The sequence below is a fragment of the Pithys albifrons genome, chromosome 3 (assembly GCF_047495875.1).
Source record: "Pithys albifrons albifrons isolate INPA30051 chromosome 3, PitAlb_v1, whole genome shotgun sequence".
Classification (NCBI taxonomy): Eukaryota; Metazoa; Chordata; class Aves; order Passeriformes; family Thamnophilidae; genus Pithys; species Pithys albifrons.
The window spans coordinates 87368479-87390316 of record NC_092460.1 but is presented as its reverse complement, the minus strand read 5'-3'; the positions used below and the strand labels follow the sequence as shown (position 1 = coordinate 87390316).

At 40.0% G+C, this 21838-nt stretch overlaps 1 protein-coding gene across 1 annotated transcript in view; it reads right to left on the bottom strand.

Moving 5' to 3' along the window:
- Positions 1-15033, bottom strand: part of LRRK2 (leucine rich repeat kinase 2) — a 63885-nt gene extending 48852 nt beyond the window's left edge. The window contains exons 1-7 of the mRNA XM_071552608.1: positions 14559-15033; positions 14376-14461; positions 9987-10093; positions 6799-6887; positions 5361-5495; positions 3611-3745; positions 522-653 (exon numbers count right to left, since the gene is read on the bottom strand). Of these exons, the coding sequence (XP_071408709.1) occupies positions 522-653; positions 3611-3745; positions 5361-5495; positions 6799-6887; positions 9987-10093; positions 14376-14461; positions 14559-14742 (868 nt within the window). The 5' untranslated portion in view covers positions 14743-15033. The remainder of the gene's footprint in view (positions 1-521; positions 654-3610; positions 3746-5360; positions 5496-6798; positions 6888-9986; positions 10094-14375; positions 14462-14558) is intronic.
- Positions 15034-21838: the final 6805 nt, after the last annotated feature.

Genomic DNA, 21838 nt, shown 5'->3' with positions numbered 1-21838 from the left:
GCAGCACAGGGGGCCCAGGGATAGGCACCATCACTGACAGGAATGCACCACAGCTCTCTGAAGATAAATACATTGCAAGGAGTTAAAATACAGACTTAGAGAATGCCTTTCAGGTAATTCTGTAGCACCAGTTGTTTCCCACACATTCAGCATTGCCTTTCCAAAAATAAAAAAAGAAAACTAGAAGTAACTTTCCTCCTTTCTACAGTAACTTTATACAAAATGAGATCTACTGATTTCCCACTCGCCTATTCTTCCCCTTTTTTGTCTTGTTACTTCCTCCCCCATGTGAGTCTTTTATGGCAGCTTCTGATTGCCACTGAAGTTTAACACAAAAGGATACCATATTGACTGTGGCCAGTGTAACTTCAGCATATTTACATCATTAGAGACACAGATCCACACACCACTCTGAGGATTAACTGGAATATTAGTAGTCTTGTTGCCTGTAACGCTGCCACTTAACTCCAAACTCTTACACAGCCAGAATAAGCTGACTATAAACAACTTTATGAACTTACCTAATGTAAGCTTGTGCAACAAACAGCAACTCACTTCCTGAACTGTTTCACTGTTGGGGAAACTTTTCATCATTTCCACTATAACATTGTAGCAGCGAACATTTCCAGACATGAGCACTTCAACATTACTGGCTAAAGAAAGAAACAGAAACAGAAAGTGCTTCTTAATTAAAACAAAGTTTATTGGATTCCAATTCAGACCTCAGTTAAATGATTTATTTAGAAAACTGCAACTATGTTTCAGTTTTTGCTTTGCAAAAACAAAGTTATTGTTTTAATTCACATTAATTCTACTGTACACCTGCTGTGTACTGAGAGTACAGAAATTTTCATCTACTGTTCCTGCAATATTTTTAAAGTCATTGCAAATCTGTCTCTCACAGAATCACAGAAGGATTGATGTTGGAAGGTAGCTCTAAAGGTCACCTTGCACGATCCATGTGCTCAAGCAAGGCCCCCCAGAGCAGGTTGCGTAGGACCATGGCCAGGTGGCTTCCGAGTGTCTCCGAGGATGGAAATTTCACACCACCTCCAAATAAACTGTGCCAGTGCTTGATCACTCTCTGCTTATTTACTGCTTATTACTGAGCCAGATACAGAAACCAACAGAAGCCAACACAAAGACAGAATGCATCCATTCCTACAGAGGACAGCAATCCCACATATAGTAATTTAAGACAAAATAGCATCATGGTGGTTAAAACATGGTGTATGAAAGAATCCTTGCAGTATGTCCACCCAGGGTATGAGACAGAATATGAACCCAAAAAATCCTGGCCAAAATCCAGATGCCAGTGAATGAAGGTGAGTCCTGTCATTGACTCTAAGGAAGTTAGCATTATTCTGCTGAGGTCTGTAAACTTTCATAATTGTTCTTTCAACAGCTTGGCTTTTCTGGTATTATTAAAGATCATTAGTCTTTTTAAAGACCTTCAAAATAATGTATCTATGAATATTAAATAATGATAACCTACAAGTTGAAAAAGCAAGCTGAGTAGGAAGCACTTCTGAAGCATTCTATTTGATGGTGAAGGAAGGTACCTTTCACAATGCTTTAATATGACAGCAATTTATCATGTCATTCTCAACTGAAATCACCTTTTAAAAGGTATATTCCACAGTATTGCATCACTTCACATAAGACCTAATTTCACAGGTGGCAATTTTGAATATATTAAAATATTCAGAAGATTCCAAAATTTATTACTTCATTGGGAGCATAATCAAGTGCATGTTTAAATCCTGCAAGATCCACGCAGTGGTACATTTGCAGGGAGTCACCATTTCCCAGAACAAGCAAGAGAAAAGGAGATGGAACAGATCTCATTTAATCTCAGCCACCAAGACTTAGTAATCTAGGTTCTCCCAACAACTGATGAAGAGATCTGAGCACTCTGTATGGTGTACCATCCCAGCTGAAACACACAGCTAGTTTAGGGTTAGGCCTATTTCCTCTTGAGGTACCTGTTTCTCCCTACTAAACAGAGGAGAAGCCTGGCTGGCTGCCTGTGCCTACCATTTAAATGGCTAACAGTCTGTCATCCATCACTCCACTACAGATTTTGGAGTACAGTCAGCAGCAAAGCAATCTTCTCATGCCATCACAGCTACTGAGATTTGAAAGAGTTCTTGTACCACACTGGAATACAACCTTACCTTGTCATTTCCCATGACATGTAAACCAGGACAAAGCCTATGTATGTATCAGTAAAACAAGGCATATTGAGGTACTCATTTGGAATAGAGACTTCAACTTTAGGGTTTGGGGAGACATTTTACTACTGGGTAAGTTACAGTGTGTACTTACAGTAAATTAACTTCTCCATGGTGGCCTTAAAGAATGTATTTCATTGATTTCTTGTGGGATGCCACAAACCAAGAGTATGAATGCTAGATTTGCACATTCATGTGCAAGCTGTCTCTGCTTCTCTGGCTGTATTAGAAACGAGAGTACTAAATACCTACTTTAGAGCAGGTCTTTTTCATGCCCTTCTCTTGTTACACTTCATATAAATATTTACTGTTTGAAAAGCACTTAGAATCTGGCATCCTCTTCCCTTGCAAATAGCAGTAACTTCTGGGCTAGGGGAAAATTATTTCTGCCTCAAGGAATACTTAAATTCTAAACACAGACTGGAACAGCATGAAGTTTGAGAAACAGAGACTAAATAGCTTGGAGTCTGATGAAATGTGGAACACTGCTCTGGTTCTTGTTTAATGGCATACATGGGGCCAGCACAGCTGCAATAAAGCCAGACAGGATGTATGAGCAAGACTTGGTGAGGAAACACATTTGCAGGAGGCACAGTACTATGGACATCATGAAAGACACGGGAAGCAGAACTTTGCTCTGTGCTTATGAAAACTGTGACTACCAGCATGAAGCTGACAAAAGCTGCCACGGAGTCAACAAGATCAAATTGCTTTTAACAAATTGACACAAATTATCAAGCATATTTCCCAGGATTTGATTTTGCCTAAAACAGTGATTGCTGTTATCAGAAGACAAAACATAACAAAGACATTTTCTTCAGTCTTACTGCACAACCCCTGAGGACACTGTAAGACTGCCATGTGCACAATGCTTGCCATTGCAGCCACCACTGAATGGTCAGAGCAGGTGTCTGAGCTCAGATGTCTTTTCCCAGGCCTGGCCATTGAATTTGCATGGGCATTTTTTCCTTTGTGGAACAGACTTTGCCAACAGTGTTCTTTACCTGCTACCTAAACTCACCGAAGATTTATTTAGTCAATAAATCTATCTTATTTTTCAAGTATTAAAAGATGATAGGGCAGAGTCTTGAACTTCAGTCTCTACAACCACGATAAGCACCTCTGTTACTACTTACTCCAAGCAGAAGAAAGTATTTGCCTGTTATGAGAGATATCTGTTTCAATGGCTAAATATAAAAAATATCCAATGAAAAAAAGAAGTATTTCCCAAAGAAAACAGGAAAGTGATTTATCTGGCAACTCCCAACCAGTTCTCACTGATTTTGTACAGTCACACAAAGATTAGTTTTTACAAGCACAGAAAGTGTGAGCTGGTGCATGCTATGGGAGATGAGGAATTGAAATAATACACTTACGTGGACCAGCTAAGGAATGTAATGAGTAAAGTGCAGGAAGAATCACCTCTTCTTTCTCTGGAAACTCTTTAAAAACTTTCAGTATGATCATATGATCTTTGCTTTCAACAAATTCAGTCAGCTGCTCTTCTGGAACTAAATTAAAAAGCAAGACATACAGTATGTTTTGAGGAAATCATTAATGAGAAAAGATAATTGTTTTTATCAAGTTTCCTTATATTTATTTTCTGGTTTTTACAGAAAGTAAGGCACTCTCCAAACACATCATCTTCCACAATTATGGTTCCTTTTACTGAAAATTGAGCTACTTTATAAAGACCTTTTCCTAACATTAGCGTAATGGAGTCCTGACTTTTAAATGCTACGCTGTGAATCAGTATTTTAGAAGAAATCTTTTACCCTTTTTCACGGAACAAACTTCAGATATTCCAAACCAAGACAGTATATTAGTGAGGGAAAAGCTAAGCATACAGTGAAAAAAAATTGATAGAATGTAATTTTTCATACTCCATGATTTTATTAAATTTCTCAAATTTTTTTTGATAATGGACTTCTTTCTGTAAAGAATACATCCCTGCTTCAATAATATCTCACCTTAATGGCTTAAGATTTTTCCATCCCTGGCCCCTATTACTCACATTGACATAACTGCCTGGCTGTGCAATGAACCAGATAAGGGAACTGGCCCAGGCTGAGAAAGGAACACCTTTCAGATTTCATAGGCAGGATCATTTTCTGCATCTGGTTCAAGCTACGTCTAGGCAAATATCCACATAACAATAACTGACAAGGTGGCACAGAGGTAGCTAAAACCAGGCAGGGGCAGCCTAGGAACTGGTTACAATAGCATTGCCATCAAGAAGAAGGTATGTGGGTCTGTACCTGCAGCAGCCTGCAGATCTGTAAAAATCAGGCACTTAGAAAAAACAGGCACAGCAAATCTAAAACAATCAGCCTTTTATGAAGACTGAAGAGCAAATACAGCAGTACAAAAGTACTTATGTAGAGAGGAAGAGGGGAGGGAACACAGAAGATAATCCCACACACACATGTGTGGGAGAGACTTAGAAAATACAATACAAAATGGTGCCAAAAAGAACCAATCTGAAGGACTGGAGACTGTCTTTGAAACAAAGGAGTACAGCATGTGATGGCAATACTCAACATTTTGAAGCAAGAAACTCAATTCAAACAATACAACAAGGGGACTACTGGCCATTACATGCACAATTACTGAGAATTCCGCAGAAATTCAATACATGGTGATTCACTTGTCAGAAGAAACAGGAATATCATATAGATACATAATCATCTTTTAGCATTGTCATGATCAAAAGAAGAACCAAGTATTTTTTAAAGTACAAACATCTTTCTTGATTTTAGAACTGTTCACATGTTACTAAAGTTTACCAGTCTTTAAATACACAATCCTGGTTTTGAGAATTTTAATGAAATGTCACCACTTTTTATTCCAGTGTTACTGATCAATGTTGAATCATGTCTTTTCAGTTAAATCTCGTCAGAAGTAAAGAGACATTCTGATTTTTTTAAAGATGTTATATTTATTGCTCTAATTTAGAAAATTTGTGATATTGCTTGGAAAGTCTACTTTGAGCTAACTCATTTAAAGAACAGATATAATACACAAATCAACTTGGAATGCAAAAATACACTTATTGCATTTAAACACCTGCCATCCCCTCCCAATCCATCCATTTTTCTAACTTAATAAACCACAAGCTATAAATACCTTTCTCAAAAAGTTTGTGTAATGCTTTACATCCATGTTGCTGGATCTCTTCATTTTTAGGGAAGGTGTGCATGGCATTAAACACCAAGGAAAACACATCCACCTCTTCTTCCAAGAGCAGGAAAGCAATTACATCTGAATAGCAGAAGAGATTACATGTTGCACTGATTAGTTCTCAACTTCCATTGAAGAACTGTATTTAACCATTGAAACCCAAAATTCTTTAATACTGACATTAAAATGTACCAGTTTAAATGCAGGTTTGTATAACTCATGACAATTTTATCTCTTAAGGCAATATTTACAAAAGAACTAATATTCTAAAACTTTACTGCTAAAAAGACAGTTTCCCCTCTCCATTCTTGCACTGAACTTTGGTACTTTTCTGACTCTTCAATCAGCCAGTTCACCAGTTCACCTCTCTAAACTGGTCAAAAATTAACACATCAAAAAAAACCCTTTTGCAGCTGAAAAGTTTCACTAAGAAGTAAAGTTGATGGAAGAAAGAGGGCAGGACTGCACTGTGAAGTAAAAAGAGGGGATTTTAAATGTACATGCCAGCTACAGTGAGCAATGCAATCAGTCCATCTGTATCATTCCCACCATCGCAGCCATTTGTTGGCTGAAACTGAACTGAAAAGCCAACCTCACTGTTGCTCTTATGACCTCGAAAAAATTCTGAAAAAAATAGTAACTCTATAACATGTGTAGGCAAAAAGATTCATATTTGTGACAGATTTCAAGCTTACAGCAGTAACAATAGAATGCATAATGACTGTTCCAGTGTTTCAGCTGCAGCTGGACCCTTTTCAGTAACTCACAATTAAAAGACTATAGTTAACCCATTAATAGCCAGATTTTGCTCTTATTATTGTTAATTATTGTAATGTTTTATAACAAGACCTGTATCACATAATATTATATGCTAGCTTGAATAAACTAACCAGAATCCCTCCCTTAGGTTGTCTCTTTAATTACAATAGAACAAGACTCTCAGCACCGTAAGTTCTCAGCACTTGGTAAGATTAGGTAGAGCAGAAAAACAGAAAAGTCAGAGATAATTTACTGTTTTCAAAAGTACTAGCCAGTGTTAAAGGAAGTAAGTCAGAAGGTTACAAAATTTGTACTTTGGTAACGGAAAAATAAGCTCTTAGTTATTTTACTTGACTAGTTAACAGCAAGTATTTGTGTCCATGCTAATAACTTGGCAAAACTAATTGGTCATGTTCTTCACAGTCTTGCAATTTGGAGAATCATACCCAAGTGGGTAAAAAAGGTGCAAAACAATACTCTTATTATTTTGTACACAAGTAAAAAATTACAAGTGATTTCATAGAGTAAAACAGAGAAAAATCTGGTCTGACATGTCACACACTTTGTATCACAGTTCTGTGTTTTAAAGGCTTAGATGCATTAGAGAAAGTAAAACACACAATACCTGACATGAGGAGTAGATTTAGTGCTTTTATTCCTATTATCATGAGATTTATATTTCCTTTGTGGATTGTAAGCATTTTAAGAATCTGCCTAAAAATTAAAAACAAAAGAAGATGGGGGGGAAAAGGAGTCATAGTTAAAGAAATATTAACATATAAATTCTTTTATCAAACATTTACATAAAACCAGGAATATTTACAGAAAAGAGCAAAAGCTTAAGGAGCTCTCAATTAATTTTTTAAAAAAACTTTTGTTTACATTTTTTCAAGTTACCAATGAAATAATGTTGTAATTTTAACTACAACCATACTTCATTAAAATAGTTCTGTAAAATTCTTCAAATTTATTTTCATGTTGAGCTAGTGATATATTAATTCCACAGTGGACAAGCACCATTCAGGAGGTGGTTACTCTACAGAACACTGGGCTGTGAAGGGTCAGTGTGTGGACAGCACAGCCCTGCTCTGTTTGTAGCAAGAGATCAGCTATGGTGAACCACCAAGGGTGTGTTGGAAGAGAAGCAGCAGTTTCCCAGTTAAAGACCTTGAAGGATTCTGCCTGATCTAAGTTCCAACCATACAGCACTGGACAAATCACTAAGAAGAAACATTTCCTAGACCGCCAGTTTCCCACGCCTTACTGTCTGTGTGGCCTGGCCTGAGTCCCATTAACCTCAGAAATGCTGCATCAGAGCCAGTCACCATTCACTTTTCAAACAGAGCCAAACAATGCCAAGTACTGGAAAATCCAGGGCATGTATCAAACTGGGCACCTAAAAATCAGCTGATATTTTTAACATATTTTGCTCAAACTATCACCTGTAACACAGTGACACCTCTTCAATAAATAAATAAAATTTTAAAAACATTGATTTCATACTGAAGCATTTCTCAAAAGAGAGGAAGAAAAAAGAAATTGTACAATCAAAAACTAAAGAAAAACACAAAACCAAACATCTAAAGAAACTTTTTTCTACTTTTTGTTATTTTAGAGAACTTGACTCTGCAATTTTAATAAATTTCAAATGTGAGTCTTTGTATATATAATATCTAATAAAATGGATTGTGCAGTACTTTGTGATACTTTAGTTGATATTCTTGACCTGTCTTGAAAAACATAAACAGCACTCAAAGTTTCAGCCTGATTTCACTCCCCAGCTCTGGCAACAATGTTGTCTTGCTGTAGTCTAACTTTATAAGCTGGAATTAATGTATCACTGATGTTGCTCGTTTATCTCACCTCTCTTGTAGCACTGGTGTTGTAGCTACAATGACCAAAGTAAATGCAAGAGGCAAAAATGTGATGGGAGACAAACATTCTTCACCTTTAGAAATTTCCCTGCATGTACCCTCTCATTTCAAGTATGATCAAGAAGGAGGATGTAAAATTTTCTAAACCTCTTCTCTTGTATGTGAGTTTAATGTAAGAGATTACAAAACATGAAGTATCTTTAAGCTTGTAGAAAGAATGCAAATACACCAGAGGAATTTCCTTCCTTTGTCTTTACAGTGACAGCAATTATTTAATTATTTCTCACACTGTCTGTCAAGAACACCCAAGTCAGTAACAAACATGTAAACATGACTGCAATGTGGTCAAGCTGGATCATTGCTGAGACACAAGAAAGAAATGGTTTTTCTAGCTTAGGATTTCTATTCTCCAAAAATAGTAACACAAAAGGGAAAATCTCTTGCAAAACAAAAAAAAGCGACCTTTTGCTTGGTATCATAACTGTTTCCTGCATTGCTGCAAACAGTACATATTCACTGTGGTGTTGATTCACTGCAGTTTTAATCCAATCCATGCACAGGATACATGAGATACAATTTACCTGGCTTGCTCTGCCTTTGGCACTGACAGAAATGCCTTAACCCACTCGCCCAAGCTTCTCCACAGCAAGGAAAACTGTCAACATATCAGACAGGGATATACAGTGGCTAAAATACTCATAGTGGGAAGGTGGTGTGTACAGAAATGCTATCATCAGGTCTTTAGTGAAGTTTGAGTCTGAAATGGACACTTTGTTCAACCACACACACTGTGCAGGCTCTGAAGAGGCTTTGGGAAAGATCAGCCCTCAAAAAGCAATTTTTCTGAGACCTGAGAATCAACAGCAGTGCTTCCAGCTTTCAGAATAACTTTCAGTCAATTAACCAGTTTTTAAGCTCCCAAAGAAATTACAGTGAGTTTGTACAGCTTCAGCTGTTGTTTCTTGCTCAGGAAAAACCCAAATGGCTTTTACTTACCAACATAAACTGCCAATGCATCTTTCAAGGGAGTTCATTCCTTTACAAAACCACTATAAAACAGACAGATAAACAAAACCCCACAAAACCAAAATGCATCCTCATGCTACCTTACAGTAGCAACCTGTCCAAGGAAGGGTGTGGTGAAGACTACAGAGGCAGGTTCACCAGGTTGTCAGGCTGTTGTTATTATCAGCCCTGAAGGGGCAATCTGCCCATGCAAAGAGAGCACCAAAACAAACCCCCACTTGTATTGTGCCTACATCTACAATCAGCATTTGTGTTATTGGACAACCACTCAGCTAAACTATGTTGGTTTTCTTCCCATCTAACCACAAATATCCAGAAACCACTTGCTTAGGCTTCCCTTGACAGTTAAAGGATAGAGATAAGCAAGCCCAAAACCACAATTTGCTCCAGGATAACTTACCAAAAAGATGGAACTAGCCATCCCTTCTGAAGGTAATTGCATCCACTGACTTCACAGGCAGCTGAGGTGATCATTTAAAGTACTTAATTTTTGGACAATAATATTAAGTGTGGCACAACCTCCTCTTTTTGATTTACACTACTTTAGGCTTGTGGACATAATTTCTCACATTTGGAAAGAACACACACAACCATTCAAGTAATACTTCATCTGTCAAAAAGGTTGCTTGGGTGTTTTTCTAATATTTAAGTGGAATTTCCTACATCTCAATTTGGTCCCCTTGCTTCTCATTCTCTTACTGAGTGTCACTAAGAAAAGCCTGGCACAGTCTCCTTTACTTTGCCCATCAAGTATTTATATGCACAGTAAGATCCCTGCTTGTGTGAGTCTCCCATTCTGAAGGCTGAAGAAACCCAGAACAAAGAAGCTCATGTAATAACTTCATATAAATATATTTAATTGCATATACACACTGCCAAAATAACCAAGCATTCTGGCATACAAAATACTTACTGATGAACACTCAGTACTTCCCAGTCCTTCCCAACATCCTTAGGAGCTATGTTCTGTAGAGTACTTGGACAAATTTCTATTAATTTACAAAGAAGTGACCAGCCCATCTGTAAAACAAAAATGCAGCTATTTTAGAATAGATATTCTGCTTGGAACTTCAATGTTGTCTTCTAATATTCTTGGCTTTTGGAAAACAGCTGTTCTGAAAATGTTTACCAAGCTAAATAAGTAAGGGAAAATTAACTGACACAAGACAAATGGCATGAAAAGTTAAAAGATGGAGGTAAAATTAACACATGCTAATGATTCTGAATGCATCACTTGCAGAAACACATCACTCTCAATCTGCTTCAACACTGCCTGGAGGGTAAAGGGCACACAGTTAAACGAGATGCTGGCAGAGAGAAAAACATGATGGGATCAATAGTACATCATCACGGACCAGGGAGGATCACTGCATTATTACAAATCCAGATTTATTAAAGAATGTGTGTTTCCAGAAGAACTTGCCATTTAATTGCAAATTATAAGGAAAAAGCATAGGTTTTAAAGGTGTTCAATGTTTTAAATAGGGATGAAGTTCATGAACAATACCACATATTTCATATTCTTGCTATCAACCCTGTACACTGCGTGCTTTCAAAACATAATGATGGCAGTGGAAATTTTGACATCATAAGGAACAAAATACCACTAAACGAAATGTATTTGTTCTTAATAACTACCAGCTTCATCCCATGCAAATTCTCTGACTTTCAAACATCTGTAAATAATGCCAAACCTAAGGATGTTCTTCTTTGATCTTCTGCATTGAAGAAAGCTGCTGTCTTACGAATGCCTACAAGCTCATATGACTGAACTGGCTGCAGTGAGGAGACACTAAGCAAAATCTGCACAAATAATTAACTCATGAGCAAGAAACCCCCTCTGCATTGTGAAAGAGAAGTAGTGAACTGTGAAATGCCAAAAATCAAGATGAAACCAATTTTAGAAAAATGAATTATAACAAGGCATAAAAGCTTCCTTGACCATATAAACAAACAAACAAATCCCCTAACAAATAAATAAATAAGGTGGAAGGCAGCTTGTGTATTTTAAGAATAGGGTCAAAACAGAAGACAAGTATGGTGCAAAAACTGTATGTGTAAGTGGATCAGTTTTCCACAAAATAGTTATGTAAAGCAAAGGGGTCAAGATGGGACAGCCAACAACAGGAATGTAAATGGCCAGCTCCAAGGAGTTTAACAGCAAAGTTCACAGAAAGTGCACGGTCTCTAACCCTGCAATCAGTAAGACTAGAGACATGGAATTACAGGTCTGGTAGTGCAGAGTCACCCATAGGAACAGCAAAGCCTTCAATCTAGACAGCTGACAGCTTTGTAGAGTATGAAAAAGCTGATTTAGCTCCCTGGGAACTGGAATTCTGCTTTTGTCTTTCACGTACTTGGTACACGGGTTATGCTCGCACTATCTGCAGTAGTTTTGTTTCTATTTGAGTATAGATCTGCAGAGCCAAATTACAACCTTAATGTCTGCAGAGTGATCTTGACCATGAGCCAATTTCCATGCTCTTCACTTCCTTGGAAAGCAAGCTGGCTTGCCCTGCATGAGACTACAAAACAAGTACTATGGACATTCAGAAAGATTCAGTTGGCCTGTGTAACTGAGTCCTGACTAAATGCAAGTACAATGAATAGTCTTACAACCATCAGTCCTCCCCAAGATGTGGATATGTAATTACCTGATTTTTCACATTCCAAGCAAAAGAGAGTCTATTGGTGACAGTTAATCAGGTATAAATTTTAGTAACATTTTAGAGCTGACTATTAATTCATAAACTCTGTATTTCTTAGATTTTATTTTAGAAGTTCCACTTCTGTCCATCCTAATTGTTCTTATGAAATATAGAATCTGATGAAAACCTGCTTACTGCTTTTAGAAGATTCCTTTTTGTATTAAAACTGTGATGAAATTCATATTCCCATTGAACATTTTTATCTGGACTGTTAAGACTCAAGTATTGACAAACAATTATAAGAGTTGTGGATCCAGAGAAGACCAATGGAAACATCTGCCCTGCTGATAGGTAGTCTATTTGTAAATACCAAAATCACAGCCTCAGATAACAGAGGGCTTATTAGCTCTTTAATAATTATGTAAGAAAGTAAGGGTCTTTTAAATAATAGAAATTCTAAAGGTTACAGGGAAGAGAAAAAAAGTAAAGAAAGATGTCCTTACAAACACTTAAACAGGTCCCTATACACAGAAACAGTTGGTGGCAGTACTGAAACTCCTGTTATTTTTAAATCAGACCCTTTCTGTTTCTAGCATGCAATGAATTTGTATTACATTAGGTCACCCCCTTTTGCATGAGATAATAAAGCTCTGCTGACTGCTCTTTACTCAAGTGTACTCATATTTTGCTCTAGAGTTTCTAAGCTGCTGCAGTCACTGCCAGAGTAACAGCAGAAAACTACCATATTTACTTAAAGACATGTACTTTCCTTACAAGCACCACCGACGTTCCAGACTGCGACACCTTCATACTTCTGAAGAAGCTTGCAGGGTTTATGACTGCACTATGACTTGCACTAATACTTGCAATGTTGAATTACTATGCAAACATACTTTGTACAAATCAGTGGAACAGCAGCACAACACGATGCTTTGTAACTATTGAAGGAGGGCAGGTAAAGAAATTCTCACTTCAGCTGTCTCTCTTACTGTGTTTATTCCCTTATGTGAGTCAATTTTTTTACAATGCTGAAAGCAAAAAAGGTTGATTAATTCATTTATTCAATGAAAATTCATTAGTAGTGAAAGAGATTTCACTGTAATCAGGACCTCATTACTTCACCACTGCTGTAAAGTGAGAATTGTGTATTCGCAAAGACTGTAAACAAATAGCAGTGAATGAAGCAAGAAGGCAGAGCTCTAGTAACATATTGTGAATGTTTGTAAACATCAGAACTGAATGTGAAGAAAGAGTTGCCTAAGATCTTTTATGAGGAACAGGATCTGAGCTTTGAATTTCATAATCCAATACAACACAGGAATGCGAAGGAGCTCCATAACTTCTAATCTGAAACACTGTTTGACTGCAAATGCAGGCATATAGAAGATTAAAATAAATTTTAAGATTCTGCATTAATTTAGAGTGAGGTATTTCAACACAGTTAAAGCGAAAATTAAACAATCACTATCTTCCCTATGCAATTCTGAGAGTCTTGTGTTGACATTTCACACCTACTTCTTGTGGTTGGATTTCATATGTTTCACTTTCAAGTCTAAACTTCTGGACAGAGGTTTAGTAAATTGGTATATATATGTAATACGCTGTATCTTGAAAATAACTGCTGATTAATTTTTCTGTATTTCTTAACAACTTAGCAATTGAATAGTAAAATAAGTAAAAACTTCAGACACTGCACAATAGAAAACCTCAAATCACTGTTATTCCATATTAATCACTACACAAACACAATTTCATATTTCAATCTGAATTTTGAGCTTTTGACCTCTAGCTAAGGTGTATTAGACAAAAAAAACCACCACAAAATGCCTTAAAATATACTATTATTTAAGAGGCATTTACAATATAATTTATATTTTGCTTTCTAGCTGAATTGAAAAAAAACAAAATATCTCAAAAAATATTGTTACCATACAAATAGGCTTAATAATAATAATAAAAAAAAAACAGTTGCAAAGAAGTCTGGAGTTTATAAACATCCTTTAAGCATATCATACTCAGAAATTTAATATATGCCTGCCAGGAAGGAGCTGTTTTGTATGACAAGTCTGGCATCCATACCATAAGTACAACATCGTGCAAGTGCCACACCTAATCCAAATGGGCCAATGCTAAGTTACAGGGGCAGGTAGGCAGAACCTTAAATTGCAGAACCTACTCTTAGCTAAAAGATTGGCCCTCCCTTTAAAAAACTGTTCTAGTACAACTCTCTAGGTCAGAGCTACACATGTATGAACTCATATCCTAAAATTCTGCCTTTCGGGAGTTGGTCTAACCACGGCAAACGTCAATATTGACACGTCAAAGTTATATTAAATAACATTACTGGTAATTCAGGACCCTTCATCACACAGTATTCATATTGCTTAATTTTTATTTTCTACTTTGCCTCCTTTTGCCCTTTAAACAGAGACGCAGCGAGTGGCGTCTGCAAAGAGGAGCTGGAACACTTGGTCCCTTTAAATGCCAGCGGTGAGAGCGCCAGCAGGACACACCACAGCACTTCATGGAGCGGCGCAGGCGAGAGCAAGTTAAGGAGAACACAACAAGCGGAACAGCCGCGTTCCCGGCCGGGGCGCTCGGCACAGCCTGGGGGAAGCGGCCCCGGCCCCCCGCCCGGCTCCGGCGCCCCTGACCTGCTGCACGCCCGCGGCTCCCGGGTACAGATCCACCATCAGCAGCACGGGCACGTGGACGTTCTTGCCGCTGAAGAGCCGGGCAGCTGTGGGGGGACAGACAGACAGACCGCGTTAGCGCCCAGCGGGCGGGCGGGCGGGCAGGCAGGCAGCACTCGCAGGGCAGGGCAGGGCAGAGCTCACCGCTCCGCCGCCCTGCCAGCTCCAGCAGGTCGCTGAGGGTCTGCACCAGCGTCTCCAGCCGCTTCCTCTCCTGCACGTTTTGGAGCCGGACGACCAGTTTCCTCAGGGCTTCTTCCTCTCCCGCCACCGCCTCCCCCTCCTCGGGGCCGCCGCTGGCCATGGCTGAGCCGCTGCCCTCACCCATCCGCCGGTCGCGGGGCGGGGCGGGCCGGGCCGGGCTGAGATGGGCTGGGCCGGGCCGGGCTGAGCCTGTCCCGCGTCACCCGCGCCTGTCGAACCGCCCCCGCCGCGGCCCCCCGGCCCTCCCGGGGCGCTGCTCCACGGACACGGCGGAGCCAAGGGCCGGCCCCACGGGAACCCCGGGAACCGCCCGCGGGAACCGCGCAAGCGCCCGCGCCAGCACAACACAACACACCGGACCAGACCCGCCGGCAGCTCCCCGCCCTCCGTGACTGACGAAGCAGCGGCCCAATAGAGCCGCCGAATCGGACCCCGCGGGCCGCCCAGCAGGGCAGATACCCTGCGAAACTGTCTGGAGTGCGGGTGGGGTGGCTGTTTGGGTTTGAGATGGTTCTCTCCCCATGTATGTGCATTGCTTCACACGTGATTGATGTGTTCTTCCTGAAGCCTGTACAATAGTAGCTGGAACAGAGGAGGGAGAATGTGTGACAGGAACGTACCCGGTCAGGGCACACAGCAGTGACAGTGCAGAGCACCCAGGAGGAAATGCTCCGGGCTCCGGAGCAGAGACTCCCCCCGCAGCCCCTGGTGAGGCAGGATGGTCCCCCGCAACCCCTGGAAGAGCCCCTGGTGAGGCAGGCTCTCCTCTTGCAGTCCTTGGAAGAGCCTAGGGTGGGTGAGGCAGGCTGTCCCTCTGCAGCCCCTGGAAGAGCCCAGGGTGAGGCAGGCTGCCCCCCTTCATGAGTCCATACCAGAGCAGGTGGATTCCTGAAGAAGGTTATGATGCCATGAGAAACCCATGCTGGATCAGGCTCCTGTCAGGACGTGGGGATAGGAGCCCACGCTGGAGCAGGTTTGCTGGCAGGACGTGCTGGATGGAGCTGTCTGTTCCTGAAGGACTGCACCCTGTGAAGGGAGTGAAGTTGAGCCACTGGAAGAAGGGAGAGGTGAGGTAAAGGTGTTTTAGGATTTAATTTTAATTTCTCATTACCCTACTCTAATTTGTTTGGCAATAAATTGATTTACCCAAGCTGAGTTTGCTTTGCCTGTGATGGTGATTGTTGAGTCATCTCTCCCTGTCTTTATCTTGACTCATCAGCCTTTTGTTATGCTCTTCCCAGTCCAGCTGAAGAGGGGAATGATAGAGCAGCTTTGGTGGTAAAGTGGTGTCCAGCCATGGGCAGTCCACTACAGTCCTTTTTGGTTCCCACTACATTACTCCTACTGAAACTACAGATGCCTGAAATCGTCAAATGTGTGTCTTCTACCCAATTTATAATAAATGCGTAGTTGCAGCCTCCCACTTTGTTTCATCATGCTGTAGACAGCTGGAATGCTGTCTTGGATCATTTGTATCTTCCGGAGTAAATAATTTGTTGCAATTGTAGATTCCTGACCTAGGAAATTTGAGACCTGGGTTAATGTTTCCTCGTCTTCCCATGTGTGCTGGTAAAGAAAAAAAAATTGTGCTAGAGTTTCCCAGGTGTCTGAATAAATAAAGGAAGCATCTTCTTGAGACCAGGAGTGTCAAACCCCAGACTTGTAATCTGTTTCCCAAACTTCATTCCTCTGCACATGGTAGTTCCCTGAAGGACTAGTTGGAGAGGTGCCAAATTCTGCTAAGTATCTATGAATATGGGAGGGTTTGACTAAGGTCTTCTGCATTGTATTTATTAATTAGAACAGAGGAGAATAGAAAGAACAAGGTAGTATTGGTAAGCATCTATATTGTGCAGTTTTCTTGGATTTTCCTGGGGAAATCTGGTGAAGATACCATTAATATCTGTAGAAATGATTAGGGGTTATAGACTGAGTGACATTGTCTTGATGTCTGTCAAAAGGATTGAGCTCTTACAGTAAAGTGTAGTTGTCTGCATGTCTTTATTATCAGATTATGGGAAAAGGCCAAAGGGCTTTACCTCTGGAGCACCTCCTTAATATTTTTCTGCTCTGGAAGTTTCATATATTTCTACGCTCTTTCTAATGCTCCATAGGTGAGTGTGAATGTCCTGCCTAGCCACGAAGACCACCACAGAAGGCCACTTTAACTGGTTTAAACAATTTGTTCTCTTCCTCTCTGTTGGAGCTGAGTGTGTTTATTCCATATCTTCTGTTCTCTGTCAGCTGTAGCTTGTTATGTTGTTTTATGCATATGGTTTAAAAAGACTACCCCACATGCTTAGGTCCTTCTTGGCGGGGTGGTGTCTGCAGTTTGTAGTGTTGCATCTTCCTCTGCTTGGAAATCCTCTAACTGAGGAATCACTTGCCCTAAACTGAATAGTTACTGATAGGCATTTCTGACAGATATTGATGTTCTTTAGGCAGTTGTTACTGTTAGTCTTTTCAAAGGGAACAGGCCTAGTTGTTCCCTAGAGCTATTCCACTGCTCTTTGTTTTCAAACTGGTCATATCTTGAACTCCTCCTTCTTGAAATTTGGAAGTATAACTTGGATGGAGGTTTACTGTTACATTGTTGACTTGGTATTATTAGTGCCTATGGTGCTAGCACTTCTAGGGTTGTTTTGGTAGTGTTTGTCTCTTCTCTAACTCCAGTGACTATCAGTAATCTCTCAATCTATTTCTTTGCATCCATCCATAGCTGTTTCTCCAGATGATGATATGCTATGTGTATGTAAGTTCTGTGTAATCTGTGCGCTTGTAGATTCACACTGAGTTTACAAGGTAGGGAACTCCTAACAGCTTTTCTGCTGTGCTGTAAAGTAAACTATTTTCTGTAAAGGCTGGGAAATGCAGCCATCCTTTAAAAGTGTTTTTTATGTTAGTGTTAAAACTTCAAAGGTATAGACCTTCCATTGGCTAGTTACACAAGCCTTAGGATTGTGATCATGTATCACTGTGTTTGATGGAAGACTTTGATACCTTTCTCTCTGGGTTTGTGAACTAGCATTTTCATAGGAAATCTGAGATGTATTTCTCATATCTGTTCCCAGGAAGCTCTTCTCAGAACCGGTGAATCTGTTTTCTTTGTGATGGAATCTAGTGTTGATGGCTTCTAACTGGCAGAGTCAAGAGTTTGTGGTGATATTGGATCTTTTTTATTTAAACTTCAATCTTAAGAGTAATTGACTCAATGACTCCCTTCAGTTTCAGGTGAGGATTAACAGTTTTGTCTGCATACATGATTAGTTCAATTAGTTGACAACCAGCCTCTTCTGTCTAAGAACACAGAGGAGATGAAACAGAGCTGATGGCCTCACCAAATTGGTAAACCTCATCCCCTGGTTGGTTATGCTGCTTTTTTGATGTGTTGAATTATCAGTGGATGTGCTTTTCAGTTTTTGGAGTGGTCAGTTGCAGTTACATAGTCCCTCTGACTATTAATAGCATTCTTACCTGAAAAAGTAACCAGGCAGGTACAATCTGTGTTCATTTGGATCCTTGGTGAGCTGTGGCCTCCTGAAGCTTGTAGGTGCCCTGCAGTTTTGACTCAGTGTACAAGCAAGACAAATTCTACTGGCCTCTGCCCTTTTATAGCTTCTGGGGTTGCCAGGCTGAGTCATTCCTGGAAAGTGACTGGGTTGTGAAGCCACATTCTTGGGGACAGCCATGCTCAACAACTCTGTCTCAGGCTGTGGGACTGCATTTCCCAGGTGGTGGGTTTGAACACCACTCTTTCTACTCTGACTCACCACAGCTTTTGTTGTACTTGGTGACCTCCTCTGCCTTATTGGACTCATTGCCTGTGGCTCTTGAAGTCCGGGACTTCAGGAATGGGGATGGAACTAATCACATTGGTAGTGCATCTGGTGCAATCTTGTTCATGTGGAATCCAGAAATTTGTCAGGCAGGTCCCTCTCTTGTCACTGCATGGATGGGGCTGAAAGGCTAATCCAGAGTTTGAAGTGGGGGCCATGTAACATACTGAGGTGCAGCTGGACAGTAGTTGAAAAAAGATTAAGCACTGCATATATAAATGCTTCCAAATATAACAGAGGAAACACTCGTTCAACAAAAAAGAGACAACAAGTAATCTTCCTTAAGAAGCAAGTAGTTATTTCTCTATTCTTTCTGTGGATGAAGCCAAAATTGAAACAGTTAGGAAGACTAGATTGGTGGAGGGATTGTTTTTCACATGTGAGCTTGAATTTCATTTTTCTTGTAAAATGGGCTGTCATGGACCAAACTGTGTTTGGGCCATACTTCTGGGCTGTTGAAGATGTTCAGTGTATAACATGGGAAAGTACTGCTCTGCCTTCTGTTTTTCCTAATTCTCTGCATTTGTGTGACAGGAAACGTTTGGTCCTGAGAGCTCAGCCACTACATCAGGCTAAAGAATTGTCATCCCACTTGTGGTAAGTCTTGACCTTCTTCAGGGGCTGTTCTGTGTTCCTCTGGTCCTGTTCTTTTGCCATGACTTCAGCCTGCTTGTGGTGCTGTGTCTTACCCGTACCTTCTGAGAGCCTGACACTGCACATCCTCCTCTGCCTGTGTAGATTCTGATGCTTAGCAGTGACGCATTTCTGGCCTGCAATGAACAGGGAAGCACCACATACACAGGTAAAGTAGGTGATTTTAGCCATCCTTTTTATGTATTTGTTTTGGAGGCCCCTTTTTGTTGCTTTGCCCTCCTCTTTCTCTAGAGAAAGAACTGTGGAGAATGGAAGTACCCAGAAGTATTAGTTGTACTTGGTGTGATTTCTGTGTTGCTCGGTGTGTGTGTGTGGTGGTGGTTGCAACTTCTTGACTCTGTCATGTGGCTTCCCAGGATCTTTGGGCCTGTCTAGGCAGAGCGTTGTGTAACCTCTACTCTGTGTTTTGGTTTTCATTGTAGACTGACTTGTCAATACATCTCCTTGCAATTTCTCAAAGACTTTGTGATTTGCTGGATCTAACATTTCACAGGGGTCAGCAGAAACAATGATAGCAGCTGTGAACCCTACCCCTTGAAAGATGGAGTTGATAACTGAATGAATTTGAGTTTTCTTGCAGTATCTACAAATATATAGTATTATATATACATAAATGTATGGTGTACCAGGAAAACATAACATTTGAAGAAGGCTAAAAGATAGTTGCATCTCTAAAGTTGCAGAATTCTTTCTCTAAAATGGATGTTTTCTGCCTGATGCGGAGTAAAATAGTACTTTTTCCTCACTGTGCTGATGTATAAAGCTTGTGAAAGTGGTACCACAAATACAGAATATGAATTCTGGACGAAGACTAGCAAAGCTAACTTTCATTTGAATGTAAAATCAGACTTCAGAATAGACTTAAGCATTTAATCTAAGACATCCTTTTCATGAATAAATGTTCAACATACTCTGATACTTTACAGCTAGGGACACCTCTAGTTGAAGTGCTTTGATCCTTGATTTAGTGGCTTTAGTATTTTGTTACAGTTTGTGTCATATAGTTGTTGTGAGGATTATTAACTTTAAGCAAACATTCCAGTGGGTTTTGTTACTCTTAGCAGTTATGCTTTGGTGTGACCTGATTTTTGTGCAGTGTTACAAAAAAAAAAAAAAAAAAAAAAAAGGCAAGCCAAACTTAGTCTATTTTTAAAAAATTTTTAGAACTTACGCAAATGACAAGGTTTCAGTTTAACTTGTTGCTCAGGTTAAAGACTAATTAAATTACTCTTTAATTTAGTTCAGCTTTTTCCTAGAAAACCAAGTAGCTGGTTTTGGATGTATTAAAACTGCCTTCAAGAGTATTCTAATTTCTGCAGAGGGCTACATTGGTCATTTGCTATACAGAGAGACATGAAGTTGTGGTTCCTGCAGTTGATTTCTGTTTCCTGTTTCATCTAGGTTGTGTCACTAATATTCTGCAGTCGTGTGGACAAATGTGTGGTTCTTGGACACAGTGATGTGTTAGGAAGGTGTGGTGAGATTTGTAGCAGTGCATGATGCCTTTGGAGGAGTAGAGCCAGCTGTAGTGTGGCTGCACCTCTAATGTGGTTGGATGCAAAGTGCTTGGGATTGTGACATGTGTGCCTTGTCTCATCCTCAGAGCTGCTCCCTTTCTCAGGAGACTGACGAATGTGCCCTCAGCAGGCACTCTGTGAAACCCATATGCACCTTAAAATGACCTGGTAGAGATGCCCAGGGAACTGGAAATGAGCTTCCCTGAAGAGGATAACATGTTTCCTAAGGTCAGTCTGATACCTGAATGAAAATATTAAACATCTACATTGAAGCTAAAGTGGTGGCCAGCATCATCTGAGTGTTTTGTTCACTGAGTCAGTGTGTTTTGGGGTGTGGCTTAGGCATGGATGGTGGCAGTGTCTTAAGTATTAACATAGCATCTCCCTTAGAAAAGCACCAAGGAATTTTCTTACCGTGATGATATATTTATTGGCCTCATAATTTTGGGCAGAGTCTTATGACAAAGTGTAGTTCAAAAAAACCTCCATGAGTTCTAGCAAAGATGAAGATGTATAAAGACTTCTGCATTCAGTCTTGAATCTACAAGCATTTATATGTAATTCCAGGTTGTAGTAGTATTCATTGTTATATGGTTATAAACATTGACCTAGTTTTTGGGGGATATTTTGGCATAAGTTTCTGCAGCTTGGTGCCCACCATGATCAGAAGTGACTTGTTCTTTTTCTGATCTCCTATCACTTTTTCCAAGAGTGTGGACTGGTTTTTTGCCACACAACAGCTCCTGCGGGACAGTCTTATTTCTCAGCACGTGACCTACTTTAATTTGCTTAAGCACAGCCATTACTCTAGCCTGAACTGAAAGTCAAGGTATATGATATGCATGAAAAGGGAACAATGGCTTCACAACATCCTAGTGGGGCAGTAGGACTCATTGCCTTACAGTACAAATGTATAGCAGAGTTAAAGGAACACAGGATACTCCACAAAATGCCCACAGCTAAGGATTTGTGCTTTGTGGAATAAACCTTAAAACAATTTTTCCTGTCTCACTCAAGACTCTTTGTTCTTTTGGTTGAAACATTTCTTGTTGGCCACAGGCTGCAATTCCAGATCCTCCAGTCTTCTGAACAAATTCCGCGGCCTCATCATCCAATGCATAATGCATATTGTTATACTTTCTTGAAATTTGCATAATGTTACACACGAATGAAGGAGGCATTGACCCCTACAGAAACTTCTTAAGTGAATGCA